We start from the raw sequence: 15,555 nt of genomic DNA, 5'->3' as shown, positions 1-15,555 counted from the left end.
ATCACTACACTCCAGTTTTTGGAGAAGTTTCTTTGCCTGGCTATTACCAATAATAACAGAGGCCTGATGGTGGGATTTTGTTCCAGTAAACAAGTATGATGGAACTACCTGTTTTATTCATTTATTTAGAGATGTACAGTGGACATCAAAATGCCATTTGGCAGAACATTAAATTAAGCAAACATAAAACTGTTTTCAAAGTCCAGAGAACAGTGGTAGAGTTCAGGTCACACTATCCTAGGTCATGGCATAAGCCAGGGCATCTGTTCTCTTACTTTTCATTTCACCATGAGTGCATAAGCTTTATGTTTTCTAATTTATTTCTATTTTATATATATATATATATATATATATATATATATATATATATATATATATATATATGAAGTGTTCTTAGGTATTCTAAGGTTACTTGGATGGATGATGCAAGGACATTCATTGCATAATTCAAAAATGCTAAAAAACATACTCTCACAGCAGTTACCTATGGCACTCGTGTGTGTATGTGTATATATATATATATATATATATATATATATATATATATATATATATATATATATAATAATGTATATATGTATGTTCTTATCTATATTCATGTCATGTATGCATCATTCCCGGTGAATTCCCTCTTGTATTACATATGTACCAGCACATTGTTTTAACAACAATAAATTTAATTCAAGTCAATTCAATTACAGGACTAGATTAATAGCAGAAGCTGTTAAAAAGAAGAAGCTTCTACTGGAATGTATAGAAAATGCTGAAAATGGGATGCACATGAATTGTACAGGCTTCCATGGATTGTCATTAAAACACTACTATAGCATAGAATTAAATCCAAATTACTTCACAGCAACATCCAAAGAAATTTGTACATTTAACATTTATAAATTCATAGAAACATTTATGAATGTTTATTTAATTTAGTTAAATTAGTTAAAAGTTAAACATAAGCTTAAACAAACTTTTCTAACAAAATAAAATAAGGCACTTAAAAAGAAAAACCAATAGGTTCTGTGGACATTGGCTTTGTCTTAACATGACAGGAGGCCAGGTTAACCTGACCTAAAATCTATTTGTCAGTTGGTTGGCCATTCAGTTGGCCAATCAGACTTCACCTTATGCACATCAAAACAGTTAATAATTCATACTGAAGAGACTATTGAGTCAGCAAAAATACTTCAATAAAAAAGGCAGACTATCAGTTGATCCATCACAAACCATCAGCCATGAGAGCTGTTGTGCTTGCTCTGACTGTGGCCCTTGCGGGTAAGTCATGATCTGAATTTGAAAAACATTGAGTTTTCTACAAATATTTATATAATTTTTTTTAATAATATAAACCAATTTTGGGAATGATATCTTTATAGTATAACCTGTTGATTTCCACTTTTTTCTTTTAGCAAGTCAACAGATCAACCTTGGTAAGTAAACGTAGCATATCTAAGAACACTTCAGAGTAGACTGGTATCTTTCAGATATCTTTTCAGAGAAACTTACTATGAAACATTTATTCAGCTCCAGAGTTTGCTGCTGGTAAGACCTATGTCTACAAGTACGAAGGTCAGGTCTTGGGCGGTCTGCCTCAGGAGGGTCTGGGCAAGGCTGGCATGAAAGTCAGCTGCAAGGCTCTCATCAGGGCTGAGGCGCGGAATACGTTCCTCCTGAAGGTAAAGCAGTTGCACGGAAGATGCCAAAAACACTTTCTGTGAAAAAACACCCTGATACATAGGTAACATGTGGTTTAACCTAAAGGTAGTAAACGTGTGATGATTTTTGCTCTTAGCTCGCGGATCCTCAGATTTTTGAGTACGCTGGAATCTGGCCCCAAGATCCTTTCGCTCCTGCTTCTAAGCTCACCGCAGCACTGAACGCTCAGCTTGCGACTCCCATCAAATTTGAGTATGCTAATGGTGCGGTAGGTCAAATATTCGCCCCTGCTGGAGTGTCTGCTACTGTCCTGAATGTGCACAGAGGCATCCTCAACATTCTTCAGCTCAACCTCAAGAACACCCAGAATGTCTATGAGATGCATGAAGTAAGCAAATAGAAAAAATAGATATTTCATATCTGTTATCATTTAAATCATATTTTGCTCTGTCACCTGAGCTAAAATGATTTCATCCTGTTAGGCTGGAGCTCATGGAGTCTGCAAGACTCACTACATGATCACTGAAGATGCAAAGACCCGTCAGGTTGCTGTGACAAAGTCCAAAGACTTGACCAACTGCCATGAAAGGGTCTTTAAGGATGTCGGTTTGGCTTACGCTGAGAAGTGTGCTGAATGCCAGCAGGTAAAATCAAATCGTCAACAGGTTGAGAAGCTGGCTTTTAAGTAAATGAAAGAAGCAAACCTTCTCTTACTGATTCTTTCCTCACCACAGAGGCTTCAGAGTCTGACTGGAACTGCAACATACAGCTACCGCCTAAAGCCAGGTGATGCTGGTGTTCAGGTGTCTGAGGCTACAGCTGAAGAGATCCATCAGTTCTCACTGTTCAATACAATGACTGGAGCAGCCCAAATGAGAGCCAGGTATGACATATGGTCTAATGTTTCAAATCCTGTAACAAAATCAAACAAGAACAGAAATAAATTGAATAACATATTTCTCCTTTCAGGCAAACTTTGACCCTAGAGGAGGTGCAGGGTACCCCCATTGCCCCTGCCAGCGGTGAATATGCAGCTCGTGGATCCGTGAAGTACGAGTTTGGCGCTGAGACTCTCCAAACCCCCATTCAGCTTCTGAAGATCACCAATGCAGAGGCTCAGGTATTATTATTAATCTCCTTCAGCATAACCCATTTCTTATTTTTACCCCTACCCATTGTTTTCGAGTGTCAACATGCCCCTTTGAACTGAGTTACAAGGGGTAGTGGTGGAAATCTTCCCCTACGAAATGGGACAAGCCTCCAATAAAAAGAACATCACTACATTAACAGGCTACAAGCGGTGCTCTGTGAAATGCATTTTTGGTTGCCAGGCGGATTTTGAGTCCAATCAATCATTATGTCCTATATGACTTCGGGTATTTCCGCAATAACAAGTGAAACACGAAAAGTGCCGAAGTACAGTGCGTAATACTGCCCTCTTACGTTAGCGGTGCTCTGTGAGCGACCCTGCTAGTCTACAGTGATGGCGGAGGGGCGGTAAAGTTTGGCAACCTCGCTGCTGGTCTTTTGTTAAATTTAAGGCATTATATTCTTTACAAAAGGATATAATGATGTTATTATTGCCCGCCGCTAATTCTTAAGTGATATGAAGCTAAAGTGAAGTATTCGCCAGGTGCTTGTTCGAATTTTCCTGTTCCACCTTAAATGGTGCAGCAGTTACATTCTGGCGCTTCAGGCGTCAGTACTGCTGGACTATTTAAGGTGGAACAGGAAATTTAGCTAGCTAGCTACCGAGACATCAGCATACTATAAGCGATTTTTTGTGCTTGTTATGAAGAAAAATATCAGTATACATTAAAACGACACTGAACTGAGACAATACAATGATTATCGTAATTTTTAACGGAGAAAATAATCTCATTTGTGGGGTTTCTTTGGTCTCTTGCGCCGCCATCTAACTGTTTTTTCTGTTTTTCTCATAACACCAGAGAATTTGTAGAAATGAGAATTCCCACTCTGCAATGTCTTCCGGTTTTCTCAAACGCTAGAGGGCGCTCCCGAGTGAGTCCAAAATGAATGGGTTGGTATGGAGCATTTGAGCAAAATCATAGTTTATAAATGCTTAAACATTTTTTAATGTAAAAGAATATAATCATTTCCTGTGCACTGAACACTGCTGTTATATATTTTAAGAGTTTTTAAACTCGAGCTAAAGGAGTTTAAAACGGCACCTCGTGTATGTACATGACGTCGTGAGCACGAACAGCCAATGAGCTGCTCCGCTCGCCAATCAATCATCACGTTCTAGCGCTTATGCCCGCCTTCTGCTGCCCAAAACCCGTTTGCTGTAGAAAAAAGGAAATATATAGGTAAGATTTCTTTGTTTTTTAGTGATATACATCCTTCTACTTTCTAAAATTAAAGAAACATTCTGGGCGAGTGATTAGAAACTATTTTAACTTTTCGTTTTTAGCAGTTGAGCTCCATTTACTCCCATTCATTGAGGACTCCCTCGCGGGCGCCCTCTGCTGTTTAGCAGTCCTGTTCTTGATATAACGGGGGGAATAGGAAGTGGCCAGGCTCCTCATAAACCGGCTCTGATAACACTCTGTTTGGAGTGCGCCTCTGAAAAACCTCCGTTTGGAGGACCGTGTAGCCCTAACACTTCGCCCTACCCCTCTATCTCAACAAAACTCGGGACACCCTACCCCTAGGCATGAACGCGCAAAACGGAGGGCTAAGTGGTAGGGGCAAGGGGTAAAATGGGATTGGGCCTTAATGTATTAATTTGAGAATACTTTCACCCGTTAAACATGCCATTATTTTCATTATCAAGAGTTGAGTTGAAGCACAACTACTACAATATATCTTAATATTTCTGGTTAAATATTCATTTGAGAAAACGATGTCATGGTCTTCAATATCCAGATTTGAGCTGAAGCATTACCCATACTCTATTTCAGACTGCAGAGGTCTTGCAGCATCTGGCTGCAAACAATGTGGCCACGGTCCATGAGGATGCTCCACTGAAGTTTCTTCAGCTAGTCCAGCTCATGCGTGCTGCTACTTTTGAGAATATACGGGCCATTTGGGATCAGTACAAGACCAAACCTCTTCACAGGTAAAATTCTCTTGAATGTGTTCATAAAATTAAAATAAACATGATTGTACTTTTCTAAAATCTTTGTTCTGGCAGACGATGGATTCTGGATGCAGCTCCTGTTGTGGGTACACCAGCAGCTTTGAGGTTCATCAAGGAAAAGTTCCAAGCTGGTGAGTTCAGCGCCCCTGAATTCACTCAGGCCCTTCTGCTTGGTTTGCACCTGGCCACCGCTGATCCAGCCGCTATTCAACAGGCTGCTGTGAGTACATAATTTTACTATTTTGATCTTTGTAGCATAAATGCTTTTATAAATTTATAAGTCTTTATAAATATCCTAATCTTTTACTCTGTTGAACAGGGTTTGGCTTTCAGTCCCAAAACCAAGGCCATGCCAGCGCTGCGTGAGGTGATCATGCTTGGCTATGGTTCCATGGTTGCCAAATACTGTGCTGAAGTTCCTACCTGTTCTGCTGATCACTTGAAGGTAACATTTCTGTTCATAGATGTGTTAATACTCTGATCTACGGGTAATGAATAAAGGCGAATTCATTATTATCCTTAAAAAAATCTGAAAAATTCAATATAAGTTCAGATACTAGAGAACTCCTCTCATATTTACTGTGACCAACATATTTAAATATGAATGACTGCACAAATAATGACAGTCAACAGAAAACTAATTTCACATTTCACCATTTGTCATCAGCCTGTCCATGACCATGCTGCAGAGGCCATTGCAAAGGGTGAAATGTCTGAAATCAGCCTGGCTCTGAAAGTTCTGGGCAATGCTGGCCACCCTGCTAGCCTTAAACCCATCATGAAGCTTTTGCCTGGATTTGGATCTGCTGCTGCAGCCATGCCCACGAAAGTCCAAGTTGACGCCATTTTGGCACTCAGGAACATTGCCAAGAAGGAGCCAAAGTTGGTATGTATGAGATGATTTGTGAACACATCTGTTTTGGTTACTTTTGTTCCAGAAGCTAAATCATCTTATTGGTCTGTTTAGGTCCAGCCAGTGGCACTGCAGCTTTTCATGGATAAGACCCTTCATCCAGAAGCACGTATGGTTGCCTGCGTTGCACTGTTTGAGACCAAACCCTCAGCGGCTCTTATGTCCACTGTTGCTGGTGCTATGGAGAAAGAGCCCAGCAAGGAAGTGGCCAGTTTTGCTTACACTTTCATCAAGTCTCTGACTAGAAGCATGGCCCCTGATTTGATGCATGTGTAAGAAAACTACACTTTTTTAATTTAGCATAATAATTTTTGCTTCTGTAAATTCAAAGCTAAATGTAACCATTCTGTTGATGCTGTAAACCCAAAGCGAGAAGTGACCATTTTGTTGATTACAGAGCTGCTGCAGCTAATGTTGCTGTCAGAATCTTGAGCCCCAAACTGGACAGACTGAGCTACTTTTCCAGCACTGCTTTCCACTTGGACCTTTATGTGTGTAAGTTTGAATTTTTTCATGACGTTTGTAAAATTACAAAATGTCAATGAATGTATGTGCTGTTATAGGGGTGTGTATAAGTAGTTGTAGCGTTATTGAATGTAGATGGCTAACATATCCAGCCTATAAGTGGCAAACTGGAGTTTGATACCTTGTTTGGGCAAGCACTCCACACCATATCTGTAAGGATACATTTGCCTTCTTTTCTAACTTGACTAAACTGTAAGTTGCTCTAGATAAGAGTATCTACCAAATGCATAAAAATAGATATCTTTTTTTCTGTAAAGCTCCTCTCATGGTTGGAGCTGCTGGTACTGCTTTCATCATCAATGATGCTGCCACCATTGTGCCCAGAGCTGTTGTAGCAAAAGCACGTGCTTACCTGGCAGGAGCTGCTGCTGATGTTCTAGAGGTATAAATATTTCTTTTCAAGGATGTCAGCGAATTGGCTTAGATCATGTGATTTTGTTTCTGGAATTGACATTTTTTTACTTCATTTCAACCAGGTTGGTGTCAGAACTGAAGGTCTTCAGGAAGCTCTACAAGGAACTCCAGCTGCAGATGAGAATGCTGATCGCATTACCAAGATAAAGCACACCCTGAAAGCAGTAAGTTATTAACATCTCATACATTGTATTTTACTAATGCATCGTTGAATATATATTGTATAACAAATTTAACATATCTTTATTTTCCAGCTGATGAATTGGAAGGCAATGCCAGCCAGTAAACCATTGGGTTCCTTCTATGTCAAAGCCTTTGGACAGGAAGTTGCTTTTGCCAACATTGACAAAACCTTCATTGACAACGCCATTGAGAAGGCAGCACAGGTATTTCATTGATTTCCAGTAGAAGAAACCTGGATCTGTTTTAATATTTGCTTGAAAAATATAACCTAAACATATTATGCTCACTCTAAAGGCTGCTAAACCACGTGCACGTGAACTGCTGAAGGAGGCTGTTAAGGCCTTGCAAGCTGGCATTGCCTTCCAATATGCTAAGCCTGTGCTGGCAGCTGAGGTGCGTCGCATCATCCCCACTGCTGTTGGTGTGCCAGTTGAGCTTGGTGTTTACTCTGCTGCTGTTGCTGGTGCAGCTGTCAATGGTAGGGGTTTCGGTATAACATACTAGCATTAAATATGCTAATCACTGACATTTAGTGAATACATGAATTCATTCATCCTTTTAGTTAAGGCTGCCATTACACCTCCTCTACCTGAGAACCCAGAGACTGCCACTCTTGATCAGCTGATGAAGACTGATTTCCAGGTGCAGGCTGAGGCCAGACCAAGGTACTACTTCAGAGACTTGAAATGACTATATGAGCATGCAAGCTGGGGAAAAACATAACGTATCCCTTTTGTTTTGCTTTCAGTGTCGCCATGCAGAACTTTGCTGTGGTTGGAGTGAACACTGCCCTGATTCAGGCCGCTGTTATGGCCAGAGGAAAGTTCCACACTGTTGCACCAGGCAAAGTGGCTGCAAGAGCTGACTTTGCAAGGCGCAGCTTCAAGTTGGAAATCTTGCCAGCTGCAGCTCCTGATCATGTTGCTGCTGCCAGGTAATGGAAAGAAGGGTGACAAACTATCTCTGCATTAAATTAATTTCTAGTGAAATTTAAGCAAAAAGCTTTTAGAGAACAGTGATCACAGTAAACAAAACAAGAGGTGTATCTTCAGCAAGTTCTATGACCTCTTACCACTTCCTGTCACAGCTTTGAGACTGTCGCTGTGGCCAGAAATATTGAGGACCACCCAGCTGAGAGAATAGCATCTCTGGCACCTGCGGCACCCTCTGGTGCTCAGCCCTGGATACCTGCTTCAATCCAGAAGTCCCTGTGTGGTACTGCACCTTACTTTCACATCAAGGGATGCATCGAGGTCGCATCACGCCATGCTGGCTTTATGGGATACAATCCTCTTTACTATATTGTTGGACAGCACTCAGTTCGTATTTCAGTGGGAAGAGGTAAGTCCTGGTTTGGCACCAGCTAGGGTGTTAATTTCGTGTAATAAGAAAATATTGAAGAAATATTCTCCAACTTGTTCTTTAGGTGACGCTGCTGCGCTTGAAAGACTGGAGTTTGAAGCTCATATTGGTCCTCAGGCAGCTGAGAAACTTGTTAAACAAATCAACATTGCTGAAATTGAAACTCAAGAAGAAAACATCATCCTGTTGAAATTGAGGGAATACTTGGAGGCTGGGCTGAAAAATATGAACTTCAGGGCAAGCAACTCAAGCAGGTCCGCTTCCTCCGTCAGCAGCAGCATGAGTGCCAGCAGCTCTCGAAGCTCCTCTAGCGCTCGCTCATCTCAGGCAAGTCTTATGAGCATATGAGCATATTACTATATTACTTGAGAGGTTTATGAGAAGTGTTATGAAGGACATGGGAAGGATCATGGATTTTAATTGGTCTGAATGGAAAAAATTTATTTAGATTTTTACAGTAATTTCAGACTTTTTTCAGGAGTGTACTTTAGATCTGAAGAAACAGTATATCTCTAAACGTCATTAAAGCAGGATATTACATTTTCTTATCATATAATAGACGTTAATCAGTTATGTCTTTGTTTTATCTATTATAATAAATAATATAATTTTTGCCTTACCAAACAGTGATCTCATGACTCATGTCATGCTTTTTCTTAGACTCCTCAAACATATGGCCCCTTCAGGAAATTCCACATGGATCAGGTAACTCCTCATAAAACCCTTCAGTTTACTTCTTATTGTGACTGTACACATAATGCCAGGTTCTTTTATTTGCAGTTAGATATAAAATATAAGATGATTGCAGTATATATGAAATGAATGGTTTGTTGTTTAGATGCTTTCTTACTACATTAAGAGAAATATCAATGTTTCTTTTTTGCAGCACTTGGCCTCACAAGGAAGATCGATGGCCAGCATTGAGGCCCTCCAGAGACAGGTAAAATCCAATTCGCTGTTGTGTTTTTAAAAATAGTCAGCAAGAAGGAAAGTCTACCATCCACCAGTAGCATATAAGAAATTGGATATTCCTTAATAATGATCAAATGTTTCTCATTTTCAGGCTAAGCTCCTTGGAGATGCTATTCCACCTGCTTTGGCTATCATTGCTCGTGCTGTTAGAAGTGACCGCAAGCTGGGATACCAGTTTGCAGCTTACTTGGATAAGCCCAATGCAAGAGCGCAGCTAGTGCTTTCATCCGCTGCTGATGATGAGAAATGGAAGCTGTGTGCTGATGGTGTCCTGCCAAGCAAGCATAAAGCAAGCGTAAGTCTGGCTTTTTTTTACTGCAGCTGTCTAAAACAATGTACTTTCTCAAGAATTTCTTTAAGTTGGTCAGCATTCAAAATTGTACAGAATTGTTTGCACTAAGCACTGACTCTCCCATTAGGCTAAGGTTGCTTGGGGTTCAGAGTGCCAGGACTTTTCTGCAACTGTTAAGGCTGAGACTGGTCTGCATGAATCAAGCCCTGCTGCTCGTTTTGAACTGGAGTGGGACAAAGCTCCAACACTTGTAACCCTTGCAGCCATGTATGCTAAAAGGTACATTCAAAAAGTTCAAAACCACAAATCTCATGTCAGACTGAATTATACATGAAGTTTCTTATAAGTCCTTATATGTATTTCTACCAACAGGGCTTGTGAATACCTCCCAACACAAAAAGCAGCTCGGCTGGCTGGAATTGCTGTCAACAGAGCTGAAAACAAAGCGAACGGGATTGCCCTAATTGTGGCTCTACCAACTAAGAAATCTGTGAACGTCATTATGAAAGCTCCAACGGTGAGAAGTTTTTCTTGTGACTTTGCATGATGTGATATTTTAACACAGTTCATTACCAAATTTTAGTTATTTATATTATATATATATATATTGTTTTCTCTTACAACTAGATGACCGCCGCAAAGACGGACATGTCTCTTCCTGTTGCCCTGCCTATTGAAAAAGACGGAAGCATTCCAGCTCTCCAGAATTTGGACATTCAAGGCACCATTCAGAAACTGGACAACATTCGTGACAGAATTGCAAGTCTGGACATTCGTGGTGCTGTTAAGAAATTCGACCCCGACGCTGCCCTGGAGAGAGCACACAATGTTTTGAAGAAGGTGCAGAATGAATTCAAGAAGCTGCAGAATCAACTTGAGAAATATAAGGATCAATATCTCCAAAAATTAGATGCTCGCACCATCATGGATCAAATTCAGAATTTCGATACTCGTGCCATCATTGAGAAAATTGAGAATTTCGATACTCGTGCCATCATTGAGAAAATTGAGAATTTCGATGCTCGTGCCATCATAGAGAAAATTAAGAATTTCGATACTCGTGCCATCATTGAGAAAATTGAGAATTTCGATAGTCGTGCTGCCATTGAGCAAATTTGGAATTTGGATGTTCGTGCCCTCCTTGAGAAAATCCGTAATTTGGATATTCGTACCCTGATTGAGAAAGTTCCAGATTCGGAAATTCGTGCCATTGTTGAAAACTGGCTGAATGATTTCAAGGCCCAAAACTGGGACATATGATTGCAAATAAATAAGTAAAATCAATAAATAAATTACAAGCATTCAAAAACAGAATCTTGTGTATTTTTTATTGTAGTATTTTTTTTATGACTGCAGCACAGCCTTCATTTTGCCAGTCATTTGATTTTTATTTGTTATGTCATTTTAATCAAAAACAAATTTTAAATAATCATCAATCATCATCTTCAGCCTGTGCCAACAGTTAGAAAGTACAGCAATTTGATAAGATTCTTGTTATTTCTGAATAATAAATGAACAATGAGTAGTGAAATGCACTGACAGGTACATATTTCTGGGAGAAATTATGCCATTACAACAGCAACACATGGAGTAATTTTTTTTAAATTTTTCAACAATAATAAAATCCATCATTTATATGAAGCATGCCCTAATTCATGTAGATGTTTCAGTAGGGTGCCAACAAAATGTCAGTATTCAGCAGCTCATGTTCCAAAGTCTGTGCTTGTAGGTGGAGTTTGAGGTTAAGCAGTAAGCGCAAAATTAACACTGGAGTTCAAGTTTGGGCTGCATAGTACACACACTTCAGCTGGTTGTACACGAGGGGCTGCTTTCTCACTTGCTAATTCAGAAGGATAGTGAATTTCAAGCATTCACCACATCCTTACACACTTCAGGAGGATATCCAGCTTTCTATGAAAATACCACCTAAAAATTTTATATAGACTAGTTTTTGTTTAATAAATAACATCTAACAGAATGACCTGCCCAAACTGTATTAGGTTTAATAACTCAAATATACTTAAAGTGTGCACTGTGCAGCTGTATTATCTTATAAAATAAAAGTATTGTATCAGACTTGGTATCAGCCAGTAGGGGAGAACAGGGCAAGATGAACCATTTTTTACTTAAGTCAACCAATAGCCAAGAAAATATGAGACAGGAAATAAAATAATGCATACAACACAAATTCAGGATGTCTGACATCACCTGAAACCTAAGCAGTGTGCCTAACTCAAACAGACAACAGAATATGGGGTCCCAAAAAAGTGTGAAAGTCTATAGGATAAGTTGAGCCATCTGAGAAAACAGTTATTTACTAATGTTTTAAAAAGATTTGTATAAACCTAAATATAATTAATAATAATAATACCAATAATAATAATAATAATAATAATAATTTCCCATTTTGCTGATTTTATCAGTGCTCATGAAATAATTATTACATTCAGAAATGGAACATTTGTGGCAAAATTGAGAATCTGGACATTCGTGCTGCTGTTCAGAATGTGGGAACTGGTGGGGCCATGGATAAAGTGCAGAATCATATTGAGAAATATCAGAATGATTATCTCCCAAAAGGGGATCTTCACACAATTCAGATGTTCATGTCATTATCGAGAAATGGCTGAGTAACATCCCAGGCCTAAAGTTGTTTCATTTGATCATAAATATGTAAATCAATAATAAATGAAATTAAGAGCATCTAAAAGATCAATATCTTTTGTGTGCTTATTTATTTATTTTATTTATTTATTTTATTTTATACTTATCATTTGGTCCAAGATGTGCTCTCAAAAGATTCCCTGAATGAATTAGTGTAACTTTAATTTTGAGGATTTTTTTTGTCAGTGGTCTTCAGATCAAAAGTTCTACAAATGTATTACTTCAGTTTCAAATAAACTTGAGACTTGTTAAAGTTTTTTTTTCCCCACCGGTAGAAAAAAAAAGTGCTTTTTCATGCTTCATAAGAGTGGTGCTTCTCATGAGTGACACTGTTTGTTCTCGTTATCAGGTAGTGGACAGGGTCAGGGTAAGCCAGAGCTGGGGGAAATGGGGGTGCCAACCCCCAGATTTCATGGTTGGTTAACTGTAAATGACAATAAAAAGATCTGAACAATTCTTTCCACTTACATTACCAATGAGAGAAACTGGCATCATGTCTCACGTGAACGGTTGGTTACACTGACCTCATGGCGTCCGGTGGTATTGCTGTTTCATCCACATCTGTATACTTTCAGAGAACAAGCACAAATACGGACAAAATTAACACAGAGCATAGACAGAAGTCTCTGTTCATATCTGTATCCGTATTTAACGTTGAGCATAAACAAGCCTTTATAGGAAACAGAATTCGTGATGGCAGTAAATGGTGTTGGACACTTTTTCATACAGGTTTGCTCATTACTGTGCAACTGGAGATTCCATTGCATAAACATGTATCAAAATATAAACATCACAAAAATGTGATGCCACCAGTCCACTATAACTGCGGTGTTCGACTGCACCCATAAAAACAGCTTACATCTGTAACAGGCCTGAAGAGAGTGAGAGGTCTGTAGAGAGGTTGCCATTGTAGCTGGGCTCGCTAATCCTACTCAGAGAAGTCGCACGTGAATCTTTAACTCCAAAATAGTGCACTATGTAGTGAATAGGGCACAGTTAATGTATTTTCATTAAAATGAGCCAAATCGCTTCCCTCCATAATGATGTCCCGCGCTTTGAATACATTCTTTTTTATTAACTGTTTTATTTCCTGCTCAGAGTACATACGAGTATGTGTCTATAGATGTGACACATTTGGTTACACACACATCAACAATCTGATTGGACGTCACTCAACTAATTTACATAAAGTTAATCCAGAAGGAGTGCATAGAGATCAGAGTGTGTGCATCAGAAGTTTAATTTGTCATCTATAAGGGTATATTATCATCTCTTCACACACTGCAGCATTTTATGACACCTTCTGTTTGATGTAAATGGCAAATTATCTTGCATGATGTCACTGTTCATTGTCACATATCTACTGCTTAAAATTTCAGCATCCCCAGTTTAAAACACCTTGCAAATAAATTATGATGACGTTATGCTATTATTTAGCCTACTTCACCCACTCTGTCTTTGATATTCTTAAAAAGACCTATTATGCCTTTTTTCAGTGTTCATAATTTTTGGGATCTACTGGAATAGATTTACATGCTTTAATGTTTCAAAAACATATAAATTTTCTCATACTGTACATCTCTATTCACCCTCTGTCTGAAACGTGCCGTTAGAGCTCTTGTGTCTTTAAGCCCCACTCCCCCAACCTGCCTAATAAGCCTAGTGTACTCTGATTGGTCAGCTCACCCACTCTGTTCTGATTGGTCAACCCCCAGAGTGGTTCCGCCCCCACATGCTCCGCCTCTGCCTTGCAGTCTGCAGACAGACCCTTCTTTCTTGAGCAGCTGTGAACAGCACGGTGGCTATTTTTCCAATGGCGTCGGTTCTGCCGTTTCAGTTTGAGCCAGATTCCGATCCGGAAAGTTCGGCCAGCGTCTTTTCGATATGGGTACAAAACTGAACAAACTCTTCCTCCTCCAATAGTTTCTGTGTGTTGTGTGAGAGCAGTAAGGACTGTGCTATGAGATGGAGTCCTCTTGTAACAGGAAAAAGGCTGGAATTCCAACAGGGCGTTTTGAGGTTTCAAAGTCGGAGAGGGTTACTCCCTCTGGCGTGTACTTTGAGCTTTGAAACTTTGCAGACTGTTGACATACAAAAAAGCCACATAACACACTAAAGGAAAAGGAAAACCAGAAAAGCGTAACATGTCCCCTGTAACTAGCCTGCCTCAGGGTTGTGCTGTAGCAAATTGGTTCACTCAGTTCGTCCTTTATAGCCTAGCAACTGTAAATATGCCCAGGATATCTCTGGAAAACGTTAAAATATGCTGTAGCATATGAGCAAATTGCCAAACTAGAAAATAGCATTTCCAAAAGGAGATTTGTTAAACCAAACATTTTGTTGCCATTGAAGCTAGAATCAGTGTCTACGGTGAGTGAGTTAGCAGCCAGCCAACGCTGGAGTACCAACATGGGACCCCCTATATACCAGGTGGCATTTTGCACACCAAGTAGTCAATTAGACCTATAAATTTAAGAATTTTACGGTTTACATAACCAATTTTACTTTTTCCTGAAGTGCACTTTGTCAAGCAAGCATACACCTTTCTCTGCAAGCAGTCGATTTTATTGTTCAAGTAAATGAATAATGCCATTACTTTCTTCCTTGGCCCGGAAGGGTGTAGTAAGACACAGGAGAGACTCTTCAACACAGTACAGCCAGACAGCAGTCAGAAGAAAACATTGAGATAGGCAGTTACACCATGCTGCACTAACTTTAATTGCTCCCTCCTTGACTGACAGCACATGAATAACAACCTTGTTGTCATTAAATTAACACCTTTTTGACTTAAGGTTACAATGTCTTCCTGCTCTGCTTAAAATACTGAGGCTGGCTTTATATGGAGAAACTTTAATGCAACTAGTTGCATGTTGCATTATGCACGCAACACAATTTTTGTGCAACACATTTACCCCTGATGAGTAAATCCAATTCTCTTGAGAGTCTTTTTCAACTGTCTAAAAATCTTCCGTTTTAATTTCATGTCCATTGACCAAATGATGTCATTTGATATGATCATGTCACATGTTACTGGCATATTGATTGGCTGTTTCATGAAACGTTTCACTAAGTTGAGACGCTTGCAACTATTGCGGCTGAGTTTCAAGCATGTATGTTTCACCATGTAAAGCCAGACTAACGTAGGTTAGTCTAAAAGCCTAAAATATAGTATGTCACCTGCTCACTGTCCTGTCAGGACATCTGACTGACTTCATTGATCCAAATGGCATAATATTTATTCTCTAAGACATTTTTCCAAATAAAACTACACCACCATGACACTCTGTAGAAACAACAGCAATGTAATGTGTTCAGGATCTGCCTAGGCATTTCAATGGGTAGATTCTGAACTAACAGAGAGACTTCAAAAGTAGTGGCTTGTTGCCAAAATGAGAAGTTTGTGTCGTTTGTGGAAACGTTCCAGATTTTTGAAAAACTACAAGATTCATACTGTAACATCTGAATAAAGATACT

General features: G+C 39.4%; 1 protein-coding gene and 1 long non-coding RNA gene across 2 annotated transcripts; one reads left to right on the top strand and one right to left on the bottom strand.

Annotated features, from left to right (window-relative positions):
* Positions 1-1,232: 1,232 nt before the first annotated feature.
* On the top strand, positions 1,233-10,677 carry LOC118818652 (vitellogenin-like). The gene is made up of 29 exons (XM_036585940.1): positions 1,233-1,272; positions 1,407-1,427; positions 1,522-1,673; positions 1,790-2,041; positions 2,136-2,297; positions 2,388-2,536; positions 2,623-2,773; positions 4,578-4,735; positions 4,811-4,976; positions 5,076-5,201; positions 5,424-5,642; positions 5,724-5,941; positions 6,067-6,164; positions 6,452-6,576; positions 6,671-6,772; positions 6,863-6,994; positions 7,086-7,269; positions 7,354-7,456; positions 7,540-7,725; positions 7,879-8,132; positions 8,218-8,493; positions 8,632-8,657; positions 8,814-8,858; positions 9,040-9,093; positions 9,217-9,420; positions 9,545-9,696; positions 9,790-9,934; positions 10,045-10,131; positions 10,618-10,677. Exons 1-29 carry the CDS (start codon positions 1,233-1,235, stop codon positions 10,675-10,677), a joined length of 4,047 nt encoding a protein of 1,348 aa, XP_036441833.1.
* Positions 10,678-12,217: 1,540 nt separating this feature from the next.
* LOC118818947 lies at positions 12,218-14,001 on the bottom strand. The gene is made up of 3 exons (XR_005008125.1): positions 13,768-14,001; positions 12,606-12,649; positions 12,218-12,505 (listed from the first exon to the last, which is right to left on the bottom strand). It is a non-coding gene; the product is annotated as an uncharacterized LOC118818947 (long non-coding RNA).
* Between the last annotated feature and the right edge of the window lie 1,554 nt (positions 14,002-15,555).

The sequence above is a fragment of the Colossoma macropomum genome, unplaced genomic scaffold (genome assembly GCF_904425465.1).
Source record: "Colossoma macropomum unplaced genomic scaffold, Colossoma_macropomum, whole genome shotgun sequence".
In the NCBI taxonomy this organism is placed as follows: Eukaryota; Metazoa; Chordata; class Actinopteri; order Characiformes; family Serrasalmidae; genus Colossoma; species Colossoma macropomum.
Note: the sequence above shows the minus strand (reverse complement) of the source record. Positions and strands in the feature narration are given on the sequence as shown.

Bases quoted from the DNA above. Each gene is read 5' to 3' on its own strand.
- LOC118818652 (XM_036585940.1), top strand. From the start codon at position 1,233: ATGAGAGCTGTTGTGCTTGCTCTGACTGTGGCCCTTGCGG. The intron at 8,133-8,217 runs GTAAGTCCTGGT...CTTGTTCTTTAG, and splicing joins TCGTATTTCAGTGGGAAGAG to GTGACGCTGCTGCGCTTGAA. The intron at 8,658-8,813 runs GTATATCTCTAA...GCTTTTTCTTAG, and splicing joins ACTTTAGATCTGAAGAAACA to ACTCCTCAAACATATGGCCC.